A 25,865-nucleotide genomic window follows, 5' to 3' on the forward strand; every position below is an offset into this window, starting at 1 on the left:
GCTGAAATGAGTCACATGACTTCCACCACAGGGAACAATATTAATTTTTTTGTAGGTAACTGGAAGTCAGTTCACGTGAGTTTTTACTTAGGTAACCGATTGTTCGGTTACATGAATATAGTTCTGGTAACTGTTGAGTTAGGCCTAACTAATCCTAAAATACTTGAACTACGGTTCTTTGCTTGATGGTTCAAATGTATTTAAAAACTCACTTACATTACTGATATATGGTACTTTTAATGTTAGAATGCAATTGTTCACCATGTGTAACCTATTGGCGGTTCTCATGATTTTAAAGTTGCATAACCCACACGCAAACAGAACGGTTCTCGTGAAATAATGTGCCCTGTACTATGAAAACTAAGATGTCAAAGCCTATAGTGAACCACTGATTATGACGTCAAAACGTATCTAGAGGCAGATGTTTATTTTCTTTCCCTAGGGAAAGGTAATTTTTTTCTTGCCCCACTTCTGTCTTCCCATATGGGTAATACATGGAATTCTTCAATATCTCCTAACATATATTTAGGGGGTTTTCAGGGTCCATTCACAATTATCAACATTATCATGACCATACAAATCATATGTTAGAGGGGAGGGGTTTAATGCATGCATATGTTTTTTAAAATAAACTAGTTTTGATGTATGTCTTTAGAGAACCAGAAGGGTAGCAATCAACAGTGTACAGTTTGTACACTTCAGGGAACAGTATCACATCGTGATTTGCTACACAAGTTTCAGAGATTGCTACAGTTTTAACACATTCAGATGTGGGAATTGGTCAACTGTAAAAAAGAGGAAATCTTGAGGGGTCTCGGAAATTCATGAAACCTAGGTTAAAATCTGTGCCATCTGACACATTTTGGAGGAAAGGACGATTAAAATACGAGGAAACGCAATGTTCCATGAGAGGAAAACAGCTGATCCGAGGAGAATTCCCACCCCTGCATATCAGAAAGTAATTGCTAACCAATTTTCCCTGAACTTGTGAAACTGTTGCTAACTGTTATAGACCCTTTTAGAACAAAAGATTTAACAGAAAATCTAACAGAATGTAATTAGTTAAATCTCTTAATAATCATAACTAATCAATCCACCGTCAAGTAGACGATATCACCTCGAGAAGAAAAAAATGGAAAAAGGTGATCACCTAAATATTGTAAACCCTCAAAAACTTAATACCACATATTTTTTTTTTAATTCCAAAATAGCCATGTCAGTTTTGTGATAAAAAGAGAAAAACTTACCCACGATGTCGTGTAATCATTTTTCAATTTGTCAAGTTCCAACTTCAAACAATTCAGCTGTTCTTTGCTAATTGTCTTCTCCGAATCAAGTTTTTCTTGCAGTTCAGTCACTTCCCCTTGCAGATCAACGACTTGTGTCTCAAGTCTATGGTTCTTTGTCTCCATGTCAACAACCCGTGACGCCAGTCTCTGCTTGTCTGTCTCGGTGTCAACAACCCGAGTCTCTAGTTGCTGCTGTTGTTCTGTTTGCAGACTGGTCAGCGTCTTGATCTGCCCGTGGTACGACTCGGTCAACTGTTCCAGTCTCTCCATCTCTTTCTGCTGCTGCCAGAGTTTCTCCTCCAGTTCATGGACCGTCTGCTCACTTTCCTTGTGCTGGCCGAGGACCTCGCTCAGTTCTGTCTGCTTCACGTCCAGCATCTTCTCCAGCTGGAGCTCCTTCTGTCTGTACTGCTTGCACACATCACTGAGACTCTCGATCCGGCTTCTTTCCTCCTTCAGCTGCTTCTCGATATCCTCAAACTCGTTCACTCTCTCGTTCATCAGGCTCTCCAGATTGTTAGCCTTTTCCTTGTCCCTCTTCATGGCAGCTTTGATTTCCTCATGGATCACAATCTGTTGCTTTAGTTTTGTTTCTAGGTTGGAAAAATTCTGCTGATAGTTTTCTTCCACATGTTTCTCAGTTTCTTTCAAAGATGCCAGTTTTTCCTCATGGTCGGCCCTGAGTTTGTCTGCAGCCGTCTTCAGGTCCACGATCGTCTTCTCCAGCACAGCTTTCTCGCTGAGCAAAAGGCCATTCTGTTCTTCCATCATGGCCGACATGCGCATCTCAAACTGCTGACGCTCTTCCACCAGTTTAGCCTCGTAGCTGCCCCTCTGTTCAAACATAGCATTATCAAACTCGCTCTTCATTGAAGACAGCTGAAGTTTCCAGTACTGGTCACTCTCTTCCATCTTGCTTCCAAATTCCTCTTTCATTTCTGTGATCTTCTTCTGAAGCTCTTGCTCTCTTGTCAAGGCCTCCTCCTGACTCAGAGAGAGTCTCCGTTCGACAGTCTCTTTTTGTTTCTTCAGATCCTTAATTCTGCCCACAAGATTTTCTTCCTCAATGGTGAACTTTTCCAAGCCATGTGCAATCTGTTGTTTCATGTCATTGACGTCACAATCAAACTGAGACATAAGCAGCTTGATCTTTCTGTCTTTTTCTTCAAGTTGTTCACGAAGGGACTCCATTTCTTGAGCTGTTTTTAGGGCGACCTCCTTCAACTGTACGATCTCCAACTGCAGAGTGTCCTGTCTTTCCACTGCAGACTTCTTCGAGTTCTCCAGTTCCAGACTCAACTCGGTTACTTTCTGTTCATTCTGTGCTGACATGTCAACAAGTTGACCTTTCAAAGAATTGCAGGTTGCAGTTAAATCCACTTCTGACCGCTTGTATGAATCTAACTGATCTTCCTTTTCTTTGAGATGATCTCTTGCTTGAGTTATTTCTGATGTCAGGATAGCTTCTTTTTCTGATGAAACAGTTTGCAAGTTCTCAATCTGCTTGTTAAGGTTGGATAGTTCTGTTTCGTGCCTGCTTATTGTTTCCTCTAAGCGTGTCTGCAAAGATATCAGCTTTTCTGCTTGTTCAGCATCTTGCTGCCGATACGATTCAAGTCTTTCTTTACAGAGCGTCAATTCGTCATTTAGCAATTGTTCTTTTTCACCAAATTCTTTTCCTAATAATACACTCTTAGCCTTGGACTCTTTCTGTAGTAATTTGTGTATTTTTTCCAACTCACAGTGCTCATGCTGCAAAGATCCAAGTTTTGTCTTCAGTTCTGTGAGCTCAAGCTGGGATGACTCATACATGGTTTTAGAATTGGTGAGTTCAAGCTGTAGCGACTCGTTCACTGTTTTAGTCTGTCCAAGTTCAAGCTGTAATGACTCATTCACAGTTTTGGTCTCCCTCAGCTCATCCTGTAAAGACTCATTCACCATTTTAGTCTCCGTCAGTTCAACCTGTCGTGACTCATTTACGTTTTTAGTCTTGTTGAGTTCAACCTGCAATGACTCATTCACGGTCTTGGACTCAGAAAGCTCAGTCTGCAATGACATATTAACTGTTTTAGTCTCGCTCAGTTCAACCTGTAGTGACTCATTTACTGTTTTAGTCTCACCAAGTTCAAGCTGTAATGACTCATTCTCCGTTTTAGTCTCTCTCAGTTCAACTTGTAGTGACTCATTCACGGTTTTAGTCTTGTTGAGCTCAACTTGCAATGACTCATTCATGGTCTTGGACTCAGAAAACTCAGTCTGCAATGACATATTAACTGTTTTAGTCTCGCTCAGTTCAACCTGTAGTGACTCATTCACTGTTTTAGTCTTCCTCAGTTCAACTTGTAGTGACTCATTCACGGTTTTAGTCTTGTTGAGCTCAACTTGCAATGACTCATTCATGGTCTTGGACTCAGAAAGCTCAGTCTGCAATGACATATTAACTGTTTTAGTCTCACTCAGTTCAACCTGTAGTGACTCATTTACTGTTTTAGTCTCACCAAGTTCAATCTGTAATGACTCATTTACTGTTTTTGTCTCACCAAGTTCAAGCTGTAATGACTCATTCTTTGTTTTAGTCTCTCTCAGTTCAACTTGTAGTGACTCATTCACGGTTTTAGTTTTGTTGAGCTCAACATGTAATGACTCATTCATCGTCTTGAACTCGGAAAGCCCAAGCTGCAGTGATTCATTCACTCTTTTAACCTCTCCATGTTCAAGCTGTAATGACTCGATCACAGTTTTAGTCTCCTTCAGTTCAACCTGCAATGACTCATTCACTGCTTTGGACTCTGTAAGCTTCAGTTGCAGTGACTCTTTTGTTGTTTTAGTCTCTTTAAGCTCATGCTGCAACAATTCATTCACTGTTTTGGTGTCATTTAACTCAAGCTGTAATGACTCATTTTTCATTGAAGTCTCCTTAATTTCAACCTGCAATGACTCATTCTGAGTTTTGGACTCTGTAAGTTCAAAATGCAAGGACTCTTTAGCTGTTTTAGTCTCTCCAAGTTCTAGCTGTAACGACTCATTCTCATTTTTGGACTTGGTAAGTTCAAGCTGCAAAGACTCATTCACTGTTTTAGTCTCCCTCAGATCAAGCTGTAATGACTCATTCATGGTTTTAGTCCGTTCAAGCTCAAGCTGCAATGACTCATTTGTTGTTTTGGTCTCCCCAAGTTCAATTTGAAGTGACTCAATCATTGTTTTAGACTCAATAAGTTCAGACTGCAATAATTCATTTGCTGTTTTAGATTCTCCAAGTTCTAGCTGCAGTGAACTATTTTCTGATTTCGACTCATTAAGTTGAAGCTGCAATGACTCATTCACTGTTTTAGTTTCCCCAAGTTCATGTTTCAGCGACTGAATCAGTGTTTTGGACTCGTTCAGTTCAAGCTGCAATGACTCATTCACTGTTTTAGTTTCCCCAAGTTCATGTTTCAGCGACTGAATCAGTGTTTTGGACTCGTTCAGTTCAAGCTGCAATGACTCAATAACCATTTTGGACTCATTCAGTTCAAGCTGCAATGACTCAATCGCTGTTTTGGACTCATTCACTTCAAGCTGCAATGACTGAATCACTGTTTTGGACTCATTCAGTTCAAGCTGCAATGACTCAATCGCTGTTTTGGACTCACTAATTTCAAACTCCAATGACTCATTCACCGTTTTGGATTGACAAAGTTCCACCTGAAGCGATTCATATTTTGTTTTCATCTCACAAAACATCTGGTGCAGTGATTCATGTTTTGTCTTTGACTCGCAAAGTTCAAGTTGCAGCGATTCATACTTTGCCGTGGCATCACAACGCTGCTGATCCATGAGAGTATTGAACTCGGCCAGTGCTTCATCACAGCTCAGCCTCAGTTCCACTTCCTTCCTCTGATGCTCCACCTCTCTGGTATCCTGCTCTTGTTTCAGACTCTCAACAGTTAGTCTGTGTGTCTCCTCAATGGCATCAATATTCGTCATCAGTTCAGTTTCATGCTGTTCTTGCTCGGTGATCTTTTCTTTCAATCTGAGCCTGTCTTGTTCCGTTTCTTCGAGTTTCTGCAAAATAACAAATATAAATAAAGTTTGTTGTTCTTTAACGACACCACTAGAGCACATTGATTTATTAATCATTGGCTATTGGATGTCAAATATTTGGTAATTTTGACATATAGTCTTAAAGAGGAAACCCGCTACATTTTTCCATTAGTAGCAAGAGATCTTTTATATGCACCATCCCATAGACAGGATAGCACTGGCTTCTCTTCAATAATACCCTTCAGTAGAGAAAGGAATAGTCAAAAGCAGCATTTCTTTGAAACGGTTTGGTGAATTGTCATTTTGAAAGTGAAGAATTGACTACAGAATATTTCAAGGGAGGGCATGCAACAAAGTACCTACATTATTCCATAATACACCAACATTCAGGCATGCCCCCCCCCCCCCCCAATACCGGCAAAATTAGGAGTGATGATCAGTGGCGTACTCAATATCACTGTTTACTTGGATACCAGGTGCCCCCCCCCCCCCCCAATACAAAATCCTGCCTATGCCATTGTACAGAAACGAATACAGGGTGGGGGTAGGGGGGTTCGAACCCCTCCCCCTTTAGACAAGATGCCCGTTTGCCTGGGTTTTTTAGCACGACTGTATAATTAGATCCACCCCTTCACCATGTTCGTGGCGATTGAACAACAAAGCGCCCGAGATACCAGTTATTATCACAATTATGTCCCGAATCAAATCATTTTTAGTTGTCGCGAGCTTTAGCGAGTGACAAATGAAAAGTATTTCACTCGGGACATACATTGATAATAACTGGTACTGAGTTTGCTATTCTATTTATTACCCCAGCTATGTTTTCTCTAAATGCCTTTATTTTAGGCACACATGCACGTACATGTAGGCTATAGAAACAATGTAAACCACTTTACACATTGTTCTGGGTATTGCTATGACTTTGCATTTTAATCACGCTAATAGATAATTTTCAAAAACAAAAGTTATCGTTATTCTGCTGAAAATATAAATAATGAGTTGCGTTAAAATGACATTTTGTTATAAATTTAATATTAAAACAGTCGTGAATGCAAACTCATTAAAGTAAATGACATAATTTTGTGTGTCTGCCAAATCGCGATGATGTTATATTTAGTACCAACAAAGTCATTGGTTTGTAAGCATCAAATCATCCAGTAATATTGTACATCACAACACTGCATAATATTTCTCATTGAAAAAATAAGGAAAATATTTTCCCTGTTATAAGTGGTCACTGGGGGGTAATAAATATAGTTATTTATTAAATTAGTAAAAATAAACATTTTCTTCATGGTGTATGAACTGAACGAAAACAGGAAGTACTAGTAATGAAATTTCATCAGTTACCACCAGTATCAAAGCAATAAACGTCTATCATAGACTGCAGTCTTATAATGACATACTTTCGTGTTTGTCTCGTCTTAATAATGGGGGAACAAGGCGGTACAGGCCCCCAGTTTTGAAAATTTGACCATACGTTATCTTGGTGCCCTCAAGCGTACGCGTCCCATCTTTTGTTTTTTTAATATTATGTTAGAATTAAAGGGAAATGCCAGTAACAAAACGTTTATTCATATAAGGGAAGGGAGGGAGGGAAGGAGGTAGCTAATCCTCCATCTCGAACGCGAATGCTAATAATATACCGATAACGAGTTTCAACTACAAAGTGTGAAGTGTAAGCTATTCCTCGCTTATGTCCCTTTCCAAATCTGCGGGTAACCCATGTAAAAAGTGTGGTTTTGTAAACACGGGTAACACACACACATGTGAAATACACCACGGGTGTATGTCTTGGTCAGGTTTTTCAGCATTTTACGTAAACCAGTGTTAAACCTAGGTTTTGATATAACCCGGTGTTTCGAAACCCAGACATATGAAATCGGCCCTGTTAGTTTCTAACAAAATATCAATTGTTACATGAAATTATTTCGCCAAACTAAAATCAAATTCGTCAATTGTTTTTAAAATTCTCAATTGGCAAATTTAGCGAGTGCCAGAGCTAGCTCTGCATAGAATACATAGTACACAAGATGAATCTCTCACACAAAGCCATTAATCATAACCTGTAGGCTATCCTAGGCTAATGAAAAATATGTTCAGGACAGTATGCACCAACCAGTGGGCTATAATCATGAAATAAGTGATCAACATCATTGGTAACTTTTTTCGCTGCTGGTTATTATAAAGTAAAAGTAGAGCTCACTGTTGTCATGGATTGCAGGTCAGTGATATTCCGATTATTGTCTTCTTGTAGTTTATCTCTCTCCTCCGTAAGGGAAGCAATATCCTGCTGAGCTTCAAGGTACTTTTGCTACAAATACACACCAAATTAAAACACAATTATAGAATTACTGTGGGTGAGCCATTATGGCTTAGGAATAACAAAAAAATAAAGAAATGACGAGTTGGATATACAAAGTAAGCAAGCATTTGCACTGTTTGTTTCTACATGTAACAATAACAAACATTAAAAATTAAAACTAAATTATTGATGTTCAAGGAAGAATGTGTTTTTTTTCAGTACCTGAATAATGTAAAGTTCACCATGAACCTCACTATGACGTTTAACAGTCACCACAAATTAGATTAAATTCTAATATGTACCTGAATAATGTCGAGTTCATTCTGGACCTCACTAAGACGTTTATCAGTCACCACCGACATAGATTCACCACTGAAGCTGTCGCCATCTGCAAACACCGTTCATAATGATATAGCAACCACAAACATTCATCCATGGATTTCACCGAGTAAATTGGGCATAATCATTTTTTTTTTTTAAAGTAAGAAATTAATTAAATAATTACATTTGTAATTATTTTTATAAAAGAAATTTATGTTATATAAAAAAAATTAATCTTTTTTAATGTAAAAAATAAAATAAAATAACAATGTAACCAAAAATTGTTTCATTGCTCTAGGATTTAAAGTTTGTGTGAAATGGACCTGAACACAAAAAGTCAACATAAAGCTATGTGCAAATGTTGACAATCATTGCAGTCATCTCCCTAAAATAATAACAACCAGGGCCCTGTTTACGAAGCAATCTTAGCACTAAGATCAGCGTAACTGCATAAGGCAGGGTTCGTATACCTTTTCCAAGTTGATTTTCCAGGACCCAAATAAAACAATTCCATGACCACATGATTATCATTTAAATTTTAGTGATGAACTTGTACATCATGTACATGCCGATATTTGCATTAAAGCAGTAATATCACTGCTAAAGTCAGTTTAGGCCCAAAACACACCAACGCTGGGTTTTGGTCTTGCAAAGACACCATGCATTTTGACGTCTGGATCTGTAACTATATATATATGTATTAACTGCACTCATATCTTTAGATATAGTTTCTTCTTTAAACACCAGCAATAATTAACAGCATTAGTGATTTCCATAGGAATTTGGCAAGGCATGGTAGACCAAACACTTTTGGGGCATTTTCGACAATTTTTTATTAAAGACACACAAAAATTAATTAAAATAAACATTAATGTAATTTATGTGGTTGCTTTAATAAATGAATGAAACCTTTTAGGGTGTTTTATAAAGGCAATGTTAGAATTAATTACTGAAAAATGCTTATTTAATCTCAGGGCAGCATGGTGCAGATTAAGGCAAGATGGTGCTAGACTAATGAGGCATGGTGCTGCACCATGCTATAACAAGCTAGGGAAAACACTAAGCATCCTACTTTGATTGATATATATGTTTTCTGTTGTTTATTAAGAAAAACAAATCAAAATACAGCTAGCACAGGCTGCAGCTGCCAGTCTGGCAAAGCACATGTTCTATGTCATCTGTTGCCAGATCTGTAATTCATGCCAGCACAGACATGTTGTGCTTTGTAATTTTCGATACAGTGCACGTTTCATTTTTGACTGGTACCATACTCGCCATTCCAGAACCAGGCACAGCTTCGGTGTGTTTTGGGCCTTAGGCAGCAAAGAACAGTTAACGGTTTCTCAATTGCACGCGTGATGCATACAACTGAGAAACTGTTTCTCAGTTGTATGCATCACACGTGCAATGTAATACTGTAATAGTAGGGAGACAAATACCAGTCAATTGACTAATTCTAACCGGAACCAGTTCAGGACTTGTGCTTCTAGACAACAATCGGACTTACTGATTTAAGAATTATACATTTTATTAAAAGTTTATCTTCGGCTGTCTTTTTTTTTTCAGGGTGGAGTCAGGGGCAGAAGCAATATTATGATTTCCATTACTTTTTATTGGAAATCAGTTTTCCAGATTTTCGAGACCTGGATTTTTAAATCTCAAATTCCATGACTTTCCAAGTCGTATGAACCCCGATAAGGTGGTAAAATGGGCCACAGAACTTGTTTTGCAATATCCTTAAGGGGAGATAATAACGTAAGACTGCCGCCACTCACTGAATGCATATTTGTCCTCGAGTTCTCGTCGTAGCTGGTTGTTGAGCTCTTGAAACTGTTTGAGCTGCTGCTCCGTCTCCAGGTACTGCTTGACTAGCTCCCCGTGCTCGTGCCGCGACGAGCAAAGCTGACTCTCCAAGTCGTCCACCTGCACTTCCATCTGACGGCACTTGGTCTGGTATTCCTTCATACTCGACTCAAACGCCTCCAGGGTATTCACCTAAACACAGGTTACATGTTATTTAAAAGCTACCGACACTAGTTATTAGGTAGTGTAAAATATTTTCTTTTTTTGGGGGGGTTTTTTTTTTTTTTTTTTACTGTTTTTACTGTTATATACACACAAAGAGTTCATTTCCAAAATGCTCAATAACTTTATGTCATTTTGAGAATGATGTGATTTTGATGCAACATGATGCAGTTTATATAAAATGAAGCATATTTCTACCGTGACGTTCATTGTGCATAGATCACACTTTGACAAAATCTTTAATGCTGTATTGTTGAGTTGTAGAAAGAATATATCATGTTTTGGAAAGGTATTTCGCACACTACTTACAATGTTTCGATTAAATTTTCAATTTTGGGAAAATCAAATGTGTTTTGATAATCCTAGTGCTGTTAGTAGCTCAAAATTAATTTTATATAAAAGGTAAATACCTCGGAAACTAGGGTAAGTGACTTTAACAAAGTAAATAATTTCACTATGAAACCAATAAGTAAAATACTTGGACTATCAATGTGCCCATGAAATACGAAAGGGCTTGTTAGTAAGCGAATGAGTATAAAATTCAAGTAAAATTAATTACTTTTGAAGCTTAAAAGACATGCAACTCTTGGCATACTACTGAACCACGGGAACTGATTCTAACTGAAAAGCTTGGTAGCTGAGACATACAAAGTTTAAAAATCATCTGTTTAGAATAATCTATCTGTTGTGAAAGCAAATATGTCAAACAAAATAAGAAAGGTTCTGCTTATGTTAAGACTTATAGTCTGCATACAAGATACAAACCTCTTCTCTGCTTTTGTCAAGTTCATCTGTCAAACAGTCGATCTCAGTGGTCAATGCTGTACACCGCATTCGTAAAATCTCCATCTCCAATAACTGTTCTTTCAACCTGAAAAAGAACATAATATTAGTGTCATGACAACCTAGAAGACCTACTTCTCACATTAGTAGGTAATGAATAAAATTAATCTGGATTACTAAGACTCGCCCCCGCCACCCCCCCACCCCCCCATGCTGAAAAATAAAAGTAATGTACTGTTAAAAATAAGTAGGGGATATTCCATTTCAAACATTAATAATTATAGAATGAAATGAGATATAAAACTCAAAATAAGTGCACAATGTAAGTTAATGTTCCCACTCAATGAGCATGAAAAACACACCGATTGTTTTGATTGCGAAGCACATGACATGACATTGCGATTTGAAATTGAACACTTAGTTTGTGTGCATGTTGTGTGCACACTGTGGCAATATTCTTTTTTGTTTGTTACTGGAACACTAAATCATAACCATGCTGTTACATTCTTTATAACATTGTTTTATTTAACGATGTACTCAACACATTTTATTTACAGTTATATGGTGTCAGACATATGGTTACGGAAACCTGCTGTCGCCACTTCATGGGCTACTCTTTTCGCTTAGCAGCAAGGGATCTTTTATATGCACCATCCCACAGACAGGGTAGTACATACCACAGCCTTTGATATACCAGTCGTGGTGCACTGACTGGAACGAGAAATAGCCCAATGGGCCCACCGATGGGGATCAATCCCACACCGACCGCGCATCGAGCGAGCGCTGTACCACTGGGCTACGTCCCGCCCCGCCGCTTCATTAGGACTTACACGTTGAGGAATCGAGGTCAATCAGCCAATCAAATTGCAAGAGAACTCTGTGTTACAACTGGCGTTAATGGTGTACACATCGTACACATTGGGCTAACAGGCATTGGGTAATGTTTTTAGACGAGTCCAGATTCACACTAGATTTTCATGACCGAGGACAGCGTGTCTGGCGACGTCCCAATGAATGCTACGCCAACATCAACGTTAATCCTCATGACCGATTTGGAGTAAGGTCCGTTACAGTGTGGGGCGGCATCACCATGACTGCCAGAACCCATCTGCATATTGTTCATGGGAGGGTCACTGGAAAATGCTACCTTGACAACATCCTTGCACCGATCGTTGTGCCCTTCGCACATCAGACTGGACCCCATTTTGTTTTTTAGGACAACAATGCTCGTGCTCACCGGAGTTTACTGGTCACTACATATCTGCAACAACAGAACATCACCACACTACTGTGGCCAGCCCTAAGCCCAGACCTTTCGACGTCTCCGAGAAAGTCAACGTCAGCCAACCAACTTGGCTGAATTATGCGCTGCTCTCCATGAGGAATGGGACAGGATCCCCCCAAATGTTATTAGACATTTAATCAAGAGCATGCCACGTCAGATTTGTGCATGCTTGGCGAACCGCGAGGGTTTTACCCGTTACTAGTGCAAATATTGAAAACATCAAATTGACAAGCACCACCCATGTTGCCTATCTGTGTCTCATCAGGACCTACATCACTATCCTGGATAGAATCTTTAATGCCAATCCATTGTCACATGAGTGCTTGTGTTTTACCATTGATTAATATTGCAATAAAAATTAATACATATCTGTTGTATTGTGTTATATTTGAATATCCCCCACTTATTTTAAAGATTATATATTAACTGCCCTAACCTCATTGCTGTCTTTCATTTTGATACGGGAATATAGTTTTGTTATTCAGATTTATTCCAGTTTCTACATAATTAGCTGAAAAGGATGCATTTTCATATTCATATATACTCTATACAATACTGCACAAAATAATTTTGGCTGAAACATTTTCAAATCTGCTAATAAAAATCCCATTTGGCAAATGTTTTGACTGCAGGTATTTTTGATCCAGGGTGAGCCCTGACAACACAAATTACACCGAAGCATGTGTTAAAATGAAAGACAAACGGCGTCTACATTACATATATATATATAAAAGATACAAAACCTCCAAAACAACAAACAAAAATATAACACCACCATCACAATGTTCTTACCTCTCCACATCCTTTTTTAAAATGTTGTTATCAGTTCTCAACAACTCAAGTTCGTCAACATTGTATTTGAGTCGTCTCATTTCCCTCAGTTCATTCTGAAGATCCTTAATCATGTTTTCTGTAAACACAAATTTGTTATACATAAAAGCATTTATACATCAGGGTTCTCACGGACCTGGAGTCCCGGGTCCCTGACGCAGCAATCATGGATGAGACGCACCATACTGCATACACGTGTGTCCCTGTGGACGCAGTATATTTTTATTTTTATTTAACTTCAATATGAATTTTTTTTTTAAACATCTAAATTTACTGTAAAGTAAATCGGCAACATTCATAAAAATTCTTGGAAATTAGTGTTAAATGGTACAATCAGTTGGTCACTCCAGAAAGCCGCCCTCATCAATGCACCCACTTCGTGGAAATGAACTCAACCACGTGACCCAGATTTACAACATTAACCGGTACGACAAAACATGACTAATAAAAAGTAAAACTTATTGTTGCTAGTAATCAAACATTTAATATAAAAAAAGCAACATGTCTTAAACAGTATTTCATTTTATTTAATCGCGTTTTCTAGCTTTACGACAAGCAGCTGGCAATACACTACTGAATAGTAGACTGGCCACACGGACATGCAAACAGCGCTTATTCACACCGTGAGGCACATCAACTGAACAAAACTGGTTGAAAATGTTTGGTTCTAAAAATCGCGATGGGAAAAGAATATTTTCGCAAAAAAAATTTTTACAAATTCATTCGCAATATCTTTTTTTTCTCACATTATTAGTTGAATATATACGAGTTACCTGGTATTTGTTTTATATTTTATTATTACATTTTAATAATTAAAAAAATGTATTCATTTTCATGTACTTTTTATTACGACATAAAACCATTTAAATGTCAATGTTTTTGTGTTGTCAGTTGTTATACAATTCACTTGATATTTTATTGGATATATCAACTCATCTTCAAATGTGGACTCTCCTACATTTCTATTGGACTCTCAAAATATAAGGTCATGAGTCCATGGACTCAATATTTTTTGATGAATGAGAACCCTGATACATAACATTTTGCTAATTTTCAGCATTCTAATTTATTAGCAGGCATTAAATAGGGGGCGAGCTATCACAAAATTAGCATGGCAGTTAAAAACTTTGTTCTAGGCTTGTTTGATGATTGGTGGGTTCTTTAGGATTCTGTAAATATTTTTAAATGATGTGTTCTAGATATTGCGAGATTTCATCTCATAATCCTGTTAAATTCACAGCCCGATTTTACATAGAAGCCAAGGAATTAGCTGCATTTTTAAATCTGAATTACCACCACTTTTGCATTCTTCCATAATATGTTGATTCTTATCTTAAGAAAAACATATCAAAAATAATCTCTATAAAGATGTCTTACCCTTCTCCTCAAGTTTTGTATTTCTATCTTCCAGATCCATCTCAAGGTCACTGCGCAGATGACACTCAGCCTTGTGTTCCAACTCCAATTTTCTCAGCTGCTGTTCCTTCTTGCGTACTAGTGCCTACAAGAACGAGTGAATGTTTAATGACAAACCACGCAGAAATACACGTTGGCCATTGGGTGCCAAACAAAGTTAAGTACATGATCATGCATTCAAGAAATACTATTTATTAAAATATATAACATCACTGGTCAAATATTTTCATCATATAAAATTTTTGACCAACATATTTGTAAGAGAATAAAGTGATGTTCACTTCTTGATGTGTGTAACGTTTTGACAAAACACTTTCCTTCTTATTTCAATAAGTACTGATGTAAATTTGAGTAGTCTACTAATCTTCCAGTTAAATTAGATAAACACACTTATAACATGTCTTCTTTTAAGTTGTAACAACTAACATGCTAATATGTTTTCATTTAAGACAAAGTGACACGAGTTAGGCATAAATAAGTGTTTAATATTTATTAAAGTTAGAAATTATTTGGTAAATGTAGTTGTCCCAGATGAATTTGAAGACTAGCTGGCGGTATTATTGGTAGTAACACACTACCGACTGTCAAAAAACAAATAACAAAACAGTGACAGAAGTTAAAAGAAGACTTTAAAGATAGAAAAATGCAATGTATTTACAAACATAAAGCAGACAGACTTTTAGACAGCTTAGTATGTACAGCGAAGAAATAGCTCTAAGACAAAAAACTATGAGTGAGTAATAGAAAAAAACAGAGATGTATTTAGTCAAAAGGTTAAAGACATGTAGAAATCTATCAATATAAACACTGATCTAGAGGTTATTGAAAGGATTGTACAGTCAAGTTGTTTCATTTGAATACCAACAGTACAAAGCAATGCTAGGGTGAGATCAAACAGGAAAACAGATTACAAAGTGGTCAGTGTACCTCACTTGTAGCTCGTAGTTCTTTCTCTCGAGCAAGGAGCTACAATGAATTGAACATTTAAACCAGCATTATTCATTTACAGGCATTTATCTTAGCAGCTGTCACTGGAATTTCATTTCTCACAATGTTTATTTTTAGTCACATGGGAAACAGCTGATCAATTGTTTTTAAGAATAACCTGAACATATATAGAGCTCAACTACAAACAACATTCAAAGACAATATTATTTGACAGTCATTTTGATACTAGTTTTAACATACAAGTTGGATTTATTTGCTGAAATTGTATTTTATTCATTAACAGGAAACATTTCGTGGAGTATTGTGTCGCAATTTGATAATCATGATTCAGAGATCACTACACATTTATAAAACATGAAACGGTAAATGCTAATCAATTTTCAACTGACTAGAAATATTGCTAATCAAGATTTTGAAAACAAAATGTTCCTGATTACCAAGTTAAAATTATTGCATTCCTTGTGAATGTTAGGAAATCTAAAAACCATAAAACAAATGTGTAATCACCAGTTGTTGGGGGTTTTTTTTTTAATTATCTAGGCTAACCTAGATCCAACATTCTTTTGACTTGTTGCATTACATCTTATATCAAAGTTTTGTCAATGAAATCTATATGTAACATTTTATTATTAAAGAACATTTCATAACAGCAATTTGTTTGAAATTAATTGATAGCAAACCTCAAGGAAGGCAAATAAAGTTACTGCTTGTGTAATTTACATTATTATATGTAGCCCATTATTGGTAGGTTTCAAAGACAAAATTTTTGCATACAGTTGCTTGCACTTATTTCTTATTGTGAAGTGTGAAAAGAGTGTTGCTAAATAACAAAGTTCATACCCTCTGTACAAGCTGTGGTGACTGCATAAACTCCCCAAGTGGTGTTTTTGGAGAGCCTGTTAAACTAAGGTTTCGAAGTGGTGATGATATCTGACATGGACTGGCAACCAAATTAGAAATATGCGGGTGTTTAACTTCTGGCACTGAAACAATAATAAATAATTAATTACACACTGATATCACAGAAAAACTTTCTATTAAATATATATCCAACAAGGAGACTATAAAAGCCAAATCTAAATAATAAAAGCTAAATATTGGAGGGTTTAAAAACATTAAGATAATGAATACTTTTAACAGAAGTCAGTTAGAAATTACATGTAATGACCATAAGCTATTCCTGAACAATTCAGTTAAAAATTCAAATATGAAGACCCAATTTAAAAAAAATAAAAGGTGCATATTTGTAATCTGTGTTTATAGCAAACAATAACTAGTCTTTTACCAACACATTAAAACAGCTGATTTGATCTCAATAGTTACTCACAGGGCTAGCTCTGGGTGTGTAGAACATTTCCCCAAATTATTCATTAGACTTCAAAAATAACAGAAACCTAGTAATTTTCTCACAAAATATCAATTATTACATGAAATTATTTCACCAAATTAAAATAAAATTCGCCAATTATTTGTTAAGTTTCTGCACCCCTGTTTGGGGTTTTGGTAACAATTGTACACAGAAAACAGCTAAATATACATACATTATGAAAAATAGTCTGTCCATACTGTAATACTCTTTTCCTTTCTTATGGAATATATATTTAATATTAGAAAAAGTAGCTGTTTAACAACAGATGATTACAATTAATTTATTACAAGTAAAAGAAGCAATGTTTGGTATTTACACTTAACAAACAAGACAGAACATGTATATATAAATCAATACAAGTTGAGAAAAAATAAAATAATCATATCAATGAAAATGTTCAGAAATAGTATATGGAAAACCAACAACCAAGGTGCATTTTAGGTGAATAGTATTTTCAAAATGTTTTAAAGACATAGCATCACAGATTTACAGGATTTTATTTCTCTAAATATGGATTATAAATCAAAAGTACATCCATTTGGTATACCAAACGCCTTGCCTTGTATCATTCAAAATGCTTTACTGGTGATATGATGGAGGGAAATCTATGTCAACCCCCTTGGCAATTTTACATTTCTGAATCTTGGGAATCTTTCATGAGAAGTTTATAAAACATACTTAGTCACATAGCATTTGCATGATATTTAATATGCAAACTCATCATTCAAGTGCAAAATAAATATTCTGTTAACCACCTAACATGACAATTTTATTGAACTTTAAATATATCTCACCTACAGCCCATTAAAAAAAATTGTTGTGACAGCAAATACCCAAGCTTGATGAACAATTTTGACATTGTAGTTATTTCACATCTGTGCTCCAAATTGGCCTCATTTTTTCTGGTTTATGGATATTGGCAGAATTAAATTATTTTTACAAAATATCCATAATATGTTGTTATGTAGATGGTTGAATAAAGTACTTTAAGGGGCAAATAAAATGTGTATACTTTTAGGTAATACTTTGCTGGGCCATTAAATAGGTTAATGACCTGTGACAATATGCCTTCAATGATGTCAAATGCTGAAGTGAAAACTAAGTTGTTAACTGTGTGATGGGCAGCTGAATTTAACACATTTTGCACGAAATTAGCTTTAAAAACATTTTAATAAATGCATCATGATTAACAGCAAACAAGTATAACATCAAACCAATTTACAACCATAAATATCAAACAGTCTCATATTAAAAAGCTTACAAGTGTAACCATACCGAAGTTAAGTGACTGAAGTCAACAGACCTTTAACAAAAGACTATAGATCATATGATTTGCACCAATAGCGGTTATGCAAAACAGACTGTGTGGTTTGCAACAGAATGCTTGGTTAGTAACAGAATTCATGCCAAGTAACCGTAAAGCATGCCAAGTAACCGTAAAGCATGCCAAAGAAAGAGAGAGAGAAAAAAAAGGGGGGAAAAAGAAAGAAAGAAACAAATAAATGTGATTAGCATCAAGCAGAAAATGTGCAACATCTTGTTGGTATACAACGTACTTGCATAAAAGCTACTGTTAAAGGATCGGTTGACACTACCTGGCGTTGACGGGAAGCCGTTCACTACTAGTTGAAAGAAAAGAGTAGGATCGTGATCAGCGTGGTTGTCTAAGAAGCAAACAAAAAGAAACTAATTCACCACACTAAGAAAACGACACCTCCTGGTCTATCTACACAACTGGAGGGACAGATTGAATGACGGTAAACAGAGCCTCATGAAGTAGCATTCATAGAAATGAAACAAATGAAATCAAAGAACAAATTTAATGATAGTAAGAGCAGAAATCAGAAACTAAAAGAGCTCAGTATATAAACTACAAAATAAAATGACACTCAGCAATAGAAAAATTACATAGTTGTACAGCCAGCTAGAACAGTGGACTGTACTAATTTCTACCATTTTCCCCCACAACATATATACAGACATACATATATATTTTGTAGCGTACATGCTCTTTTGAAATGTAACCTAAATTTTAACCACAGTTTATGAAAATAAGGTAGAATGGCATTGATCTTAAGTAATTTTTGCATGTTTTTGAAGCTTTTAACCATGTGGCTAAGTAAACTTTCATCACAAACACTAGCTTGCTAAAGTAACTACAATCAGTGGGACATTCAGGAGGCCACGCTTGTGCATGTAAACAATTGGACTGGTACGATCATCTTTTATTATATAACATTGTGAATGACTGTTCGCTCTCCTGAACATGTCTCTGCATTCACTATTAATAAATTTAAACTCCACAAAACCTTCAATTTACTATGACAAAAGCAAACTAACAATTTGCCACTCAAAATAAGCTAAAATTCATGCATTTATTCAATGATATCTATCATATTATGGACATGGCAATAAAAAAAACGTACTTTAGTTTGTTAGTGAGAAAAGACAATTTAAAAAAAAAAAAAGGGCTAGTAAGATTATTTTCAAACTGCAACAATAAAACATTAATAATAAAAATTAAAAATATATAGACTCCCTCACGCGCAACAAGGACATCAACAAAATGAATACCCAATTAATTATACTTAAGACCAGTACTATCAAATATAATAAAAAATTTACATACTACCAAGATCCAAATAAAAAGTCAAAGGTATAGACAATCAAAATATAATCTAAAGACCAAAACCAAAAAGCAGCCAAAACATAAAGCATAAAAAGCAGACACGATTGTGACAAATTAAATTTTAAAAAAGAATGTATAAAAACGGAGCACCAAACACTAAAGTAAAAGGTATAAACTGGTGACTTGGCTGACAAATGGTTTACCTGTGTGTTGAGTAAGAACGTCGGCGAAGTCAGAAGTCAGGGCCATGTTGGGGTTCGAGTTCAAGCTGAACATGGCACTCTCCAGCAGATCCTTGATGTTTAGCTGAATCGACTCATCCAGTTTCATGGCCGCACTAATGAAATGAGCCGCATTACTCTCGTAACTCGCAGCAAGCAAGACAGCAAATACCACCTGTTAATAATAACAGGGAACGTTACACAATCTTTCAATCCTACAGTCCATAAATGGACGATTTCCATCTGCTGAAATCAGTAGGCGACAAAACCGTGTTATATTATAACAAATTATTTAAGAATATTTAACATGCAAATAATCAGTGAGGTAAATGATCCAACCATGGACATATGTCATGGTTGTTAAATATTTCAAAATTTGTATTACACACTGTTCTGATATTATTAATGCAATGCCATTATCTGACAAAACTAACAGAATTTTAATAAATGTTAGTCAGTAATACACATATCAAAATTTAAAATATACTTTTCTACAATCCTGATCAACAAACATCTAGTAAGTACAAGATCAACAAACATCCAGTAAGTACAAGATCAACCAAACACTGAATTGTCTCAAAGATTCATTTAATGGTTTCAATAACAGAATCATTTGTCCAATCTCAGTGTGGCTAATGAATTTTCTATATGGTACTTCGATAACTATGCTGAACTTTTCTAAGTTATTAAGATTAAGACAAATATGAACTTCAGGTATACAACCTTTCCAATTTCCAATTCTGTTTTTTCATTCTGTTCGGCTGATTTTAACATACAATTGAAATCCACAAGTCCAGCTTCTGCAAAGTCCACTTGGAAAAAACCTTTAAGAGAATTCAAACATTACTTTCAGCATTCATCTATATATGATTTTTGTTTATAAAAATTTGATACTACAGAAGTATTTATAACTAAACAAAATACATTCTGACATATATTGTTGAATTATGCAACTAAATTTAATTATAAGATTTGACCTAAATTATTTGTTTAGTTTATGCAAGTATAGCCGTAAAAACAAAGTGCACACATTTGTATAATTTGCTATGAACTTTCATTTTTGAATAAGCATGTTGTTTTAGTATGTCCATTGACAATGTAAAATAGTATCACAATATAAACATCAAAATAAATAATCAATATTTGACAGGTACGTAAAACTTTAAAAAGCACTAAGTAACAACTCACCATCTAAATATTTCTTAATGAAACCGATTCTTTCCGTATCACTGGTGAGCTCATCATCTGGGGTCTGGTCCCTGGGGGTTAATTGACAATTCTTTAATCCATCACGATTTACAACACAGCATATTACCAGTGTAACAGGAGATGCACATTTTAGATCTGCTAAATTTATTTCATTCAACAATGTGTCAAAACACCTCACTAAATAGGTCAAAATTAGGGTTTCTTTAAAAAACAAAAAAAAATTGAAATAGTTAGCATTTTGTCCAGCAAACAAAATATACTACTCAAAAGAATTTAAGGGTCAGACGATATTTTCGACATTATTTTCTGAATGTCAATTATATTAGCTAGACCATAATGTCACGCATGGTATTGTTCCATTTTGACGAAAGTGGGTCTAAGCAACACATAAATGAATTAAAATCCACTGTCATTGACACTGTCGACTAGTTCTAATGGCGAAAACATGCTTACATTTGCACGTAAATTAGGGCGAAAGCGAAAGGTCTGCTAAGTGCCCATAACTTGCTTTTTCACAAAGCGCTTCATTTGCACGCTTTGCATGTGTATTCCATGTTCCCAATGCTGAATTTCCGTATAATTGGAGCTTGCGTTCGTGTACGGTGCACACTCCAAATTCGACAATGGTATGACGTCAACTGACTATCGAAGATCGAGGAAGGGCTATTGCTTGGCTTCAGGATGGCAATACGCAAAGAAATGTTGCTCTGAGACTTGGTGTCAGTCAGAATTTCGTTGGCCGACTGTGGCAACGGTACCAAGCAACGAATTCTGTTCGAAATCGTCCACGTTCGGGAAGACCCCGAAGCACTACAAATAGAGAGGACCGCTACATCACCAATATGGCTCTACGTCAACTCACAACCACTGCACGCCGATTACGGGACAATCTGCGGACTGCGACTGGAACTCGAATGTCTGATCAAACCATACGCAATCGTCTGAGAGCCAATAATCTACGCTGCCGTCGCCAGACTGTTCGACCACCACTCCTACCACGTCACAGAACGGCCAGACGTCACTGGTGCACCCTTCATCTGCGGTGGCAACGTGTTCAGTGGGTCGAGTGATGTTCACTGATGAGTCCAGGTTTAGTCTCCAGTTCAACGACGGTCGGGTTCGTGTCTACAGACGTCCTGGGGAGCGTTTCGCTGACGTTAATGTTAGACAACGTCACCGGTTCGGTGGTGGCAGCGTCATGGTGTGGGGCGGCATCTCTATCCACCACAGGACCCCCCTCTATGTGGTGGATGGCAATCTGAATGGAATCCGCTATCTGAATGAGATTATCCGGCCGTTGGTTCTCCCAGGCCTTCAGCAGATTGGCGGTGGGGCAGTTCTGCAGGATGACAATGCCAGACCCCACCGCGCCAGGGTGGTAACGGACTTTCTCAGACAACAAGGTATCGCCAGGATGGATTGGCCAGCATATTTCGCCTGACTTGACCCCAATAGAGCACGCCTGGGACGAATTAGGCAGGAGAGTTCGGGATAACCATGCCCCTCCGGCCAACCTTCATGATCTGGGTCAACTTCTTATGGCAGCATGGCAGGCCATTCCCCAAGAGTTCTTCAGATGTCTGATCAACAGCATGAAGCAACGATGTGTCGAGTGTATTCGCACCAGGGGTGGATTCACACACTATTAAACGAATGTTCTAATGTGTAAAATCCTTGTTTGACAACCTTCAACTTTGACAGCATGTCATGTGACTTTCTTGTATACAGTGACGTTTATTTGTGGTTTTTTGTAAATATGGAACAATAAATTAAATTTTTTGTGTAGTTTACATCATCAATCTAATTCACCCTGAAACTTATTTGGTTATACATTTTTGACCCTTAAATTCTTTTGAGTAGTATATACTTTGTACATTGTACATATTATGGCTTAAATCATGTTTTATTAATGCCAAAATAATGAATAAGGCCATTAGAAGATATTAAATTAAAATGTGATGGGTAATAAACCAAATATATATGCTAGTTGCATTTCTCTAAACAATCAAGAGTGGCTCAACCGTAGGCAACAGATGGTGATTTTTGACGGCTATTGCTGCCACTACGGCTGCCTACTTTTCGTACTTAGTTATAAACTTCTCTGCATTCAGTAAACATAGCCACCTATAATCAACACAGCAATCAAGCATTCTACGGGGGTCTGTGTGCTTTTCTTACAAATTTAGTTATTAATTTTCTTCTTATTTTATTATTATTATTAAGACACCATCAATATAAAACTTTACAGACTGACAAACTTACAGCAGTTTCAGCAAATGTAAGAGACATAATCCATCTTGTAGATCAAATATACTTTCAAATGTTAAATCTCCAGGCAACACGGCTTTGACCTAAATAAAATGGGAAAAAAAAATTCAATGAACAGAAGAAACAAAACTATTAAAATCAAATCAAATAAATCTGTGTATATATAAAAAAGAAAACTTATTTGGATCATTTTGACTCTTAAGCTATACCAGTTGGCTGAAATAAAACTAATATTTAAATTATACAGAGCAGGCCTCTATGTTAATTTTTCCATCTAGGAGCCAGATGGCACCTACTTGTATTTTTTAATATAAATAAACATAAATTGTTTTAGTCGCCTAATGAAAAAAATTGTCGTAATGTAGAGGGCTGCAGGTGATTTTCAAATTAAAGAGTTTGTTTTGTTTAACAATACCATTAGAGCACAATGATTAATAAATCATCTGCTACTGGATGTCAAACATTTAGTAATTCTGACTCGTAGTCATTAGAGGAAATCTGCTACATTTATCCTAATGCAGCAAGGAATCTTTTAAATGCACTTTCCCACAGACAGGAAAGCACATACCACAGCCTTTTACCAGTTGTGGTGCACAGGTTAGAACAAGAAAAAACCAATCAGTTGAATGGATCAACCATGGTTGTTAATCCTGCGCTGCAAGCACCTCAACCGACTGAGCTAAATTCTGCCCCTTCAAGTTAAAGGTGAACATTGAGACAGCATTTTTCATCCTATTTTATTGGAATTTTATAACGACAATCAATCACCAATATTTCATTAAAAAAATATAATTACATGCTTTTTTCATGCATACTTTGAGCTACATGTAAACAGACAGAGACAAATTGTAGCCAATAATCTCACTCTTATCTTAGTATCTATTACACTGATAAAAGACTAATAAAATACCAGTCCTGAATGCATTATTGGGGGTGGGGGGTGGGGGGACCCAAAAGGCATTCTATATAATTACACATGTATGTGCAATTTCAGAAATATTCTTAAAGTGAATGTTTATCATCCTTACCCATTCAATAATCGCTCTTTTCTTGTCGGGATCCATAACGTCCTGCGATCAACTTAATTTTACCTGAAACAACAAAACAAACTTTAACTAAAAAATAAATCAGAGCTCTGTAAAGAGAGAAAAAAGAAGTAACAAGGACTGAAGAAGAGTCCAACCTTTGTGTGAATTAGTGATGCGAGAGACTTTTTTTTTCAGTGTATGTAAATTTTAATGCATGATTTCAAATAATATTTCCAGGGCTTTAAGAATTTTTACAAAATCCACCAGCCATGGGATCAGTGATTTTTTTAATTTAGTAGCCACGATTAAAAATTCACTATCCCTACTTTACTTAATACAATTTTACCGATAGTAATAATCAGATATGTTACCTAAAGAGGGAGATAGTGATTAAAAACACTGGGAATGGGTTGGGAGCAGGATATTCATATTTATAAAATAAGAATTAAATGCAGCATTTGATGTTTTTTCACTAGCAGTCGGGCATGGCAACAGTAGTTATTTACTAGCTCAATAATGAATATCATTAGCCATGGGAGTGAGGCTACTGTAATCTGGAAGCCCTGATTTCTTTCAAAAAAACTTACAGACATTTTGTACCATGATACAAAATACTCCTCCTTACTCACTTATTAATTTTGTTTAGTACGTGTTAGCATTTTTTCAAGTTTCATAGATGACTTGAAATTTCCTGCTCACCAATAGCTAGTCATGGGGACACATTCACTAAACTTTCCCAACTATGCGATCTCACAAGGCATATATATAGCAAAGAGACTTGCAAAGATAATGCAACTCTGCTTAAGAGAGCTTTGTGAACTAGGCGTCTGGGCCACATTTTACAAGATCAGCACTATGTCACAGTCTGTGAGAAACATTTCACGGCTGACACTTTTGTATAGACAGTTGTGTAACACCTAATATTAGATGAATGTGATGTATTAGTCAGGACTCGCACTGTCGGTAGCCAAATTAGCCATTGGCTAATTTTTACAAAAAATGGCTAATAAAATTTGGAAATGGCTAAAATTTTGGCTATGCCATTTTCTGTCTTAAGATGTGAACAAACGGTTACATAATCTATCCGACACCTCAAACATAATAATAATACCAAATATTCAATTAGCGTAATAGCGATCTCGCAAACGGTAACGAGAAACAATGTCATGCAGAATACAGCGTAGGCCTTATAATGTTTGCTTATTTTAATAATCATGGTTATTAATTTTAACGGCATGCATTCAACATGTATGACAGCAATGTCTGGAAGATCTGTAACTTGTTATTTTTACTTCGTAAAGTCTTTGAACCAAAGTAATAAAAATGGACCGAAAATGCGTGTCAGTTTGAATACACATGCCAGTTCAGGGCCGAAAGACATGTAGGCTATCTCAAGGGCTGAGTTCAGCCAGACCGAGTGAAAACAAAATGTTCGCTAGACTAGTGTGTGCGCTTCACGTTAAACCAAATGAACATGATGAACACCAATCAAATAGTTCGCGAACGTTAGGAAGAATGTTCGTTGGCTGAACCGAGGACAGCTCTCGGCGCAAATATACGTCACGCTTCAGAATCAGCTGACACCCACGTGTCAAGAGACATCGTTGCGGACATTAAACAATACGATTACACAGAAGTAAATCTTGATCTAAATAATGCATAACCCCATCCCCACCCCCCACTGAAAAATCGGAGTAATATATTAACTGTCCCTACCCCCATTGAGGTTTTGTTATTCCAGTTTATACACAATTAGCTGAAAAAGATGCATTTTCATATATAAATACTATACTCTATACAGTACTGCGTAAAACAATTTTGGCTAAAGCATTTTCAATATGTCTAATAAAAATTCCATTTGGCTAATATTTTGGCTACAGGAATTTTTGATCCAGGGTGAGTCCTGATTAGTTGA

At 36.4% G+C, this 25,865-nt stretch overlaps 1 protein-coding gene across 3 annotated transcripts in view; it reads right to left on the reverse strand.

Annotated features, from left to right (window-relative positions):
• The window catches only part of LOC121376059 (nuclear mitotic apparatus protein 1-like), a 47,074-nt gene that overhangs the window by 19,491 nt on the left and 1,718 nt on the right, over positions 1 to 25,865 (reverse strand). For 2 of the 3 annotated variants that reach the window (XM_041503836.1, XM_041503835.1), the window contains exons 2-16: positions 23,951 to 24,013; positions 22,917 to 23,005; positions 20,634 to 20,704; positions 20,169 to 20,269; positions 19,428 to 19,620; positions 18,152 to 18,259; positions 16,067 to 16,209; positions 15,206 to 15,244; positions 14,240 to 14,363; positions 12,824 to 12,941; positions 10,729 to 10,834; positions 9,714 to 9,933; positions 7,920 to 8,005; positions 7,519 to 7,626; positions 1,248 to 5,333 (exon numbers count right to left, since the gene is read on the reverse strand). In XM_041503836.1, the coding sequence (XP_041359770.1) occupies positions 1,248 to 5,333; positions 7,519 to 7,626; positions 7,920 to 8,005; positions 9,714 to 9,933; positions 10,729 to 10,834; positions 12,824 to 12,941; positions 14,240 to 14,363; positions 15,206 to 15,244; positions 16,067 to 16,209; positions 18,152 to 18,259; positions 19,428 to 19,620; positions 20,169 to 20,269; positions 20,634 to 20,704; positions 22,917 to 23,005; positions 23,951 to 23,986 (5,628 nt within the window). In that variant the 5' untranslated portion in view covers positions 23,987 to 24,013. The remainder of the gene's footprint in view (positions 1 to 1,247; positions 5,334 to 7,518; positions 7,627 to 7,919; positions 8,006 to 9,713; positions 9,934 to 10,728; positions 10,835 to 12,823; positions 12,942 to 14,239; positions 14,364 to 15,205; positions 15,245 to 16,066; positions 16,210 to 18,151; positions 18,260 to 19,427; positions 19,621 to 20,168; positions 20,270 to 20,633; positions 20,705 to 22,916; positions 23,006 to 23,950; positions 24,014 to 25,865) is intronic. The other variant, XM_041503837.1, reaches the window with a different exon arrangement.

The sequence above is a fragment of the Gigantopelta aegis genome, chromosome 6 (genome assembly GCF_016097555.1).
Source record: "Gigantopelta aegis isolate Gae_Host chromosome 6, Gae_host_genome, whole genome shotgun sequence".
Taxonomy (NCBI): Eukaryota; Metazoa; Mollusca; class Gastropoda; order Neomphalida; family Peltospiridae; genus Gigantopelta; species Gigantopelta aegis.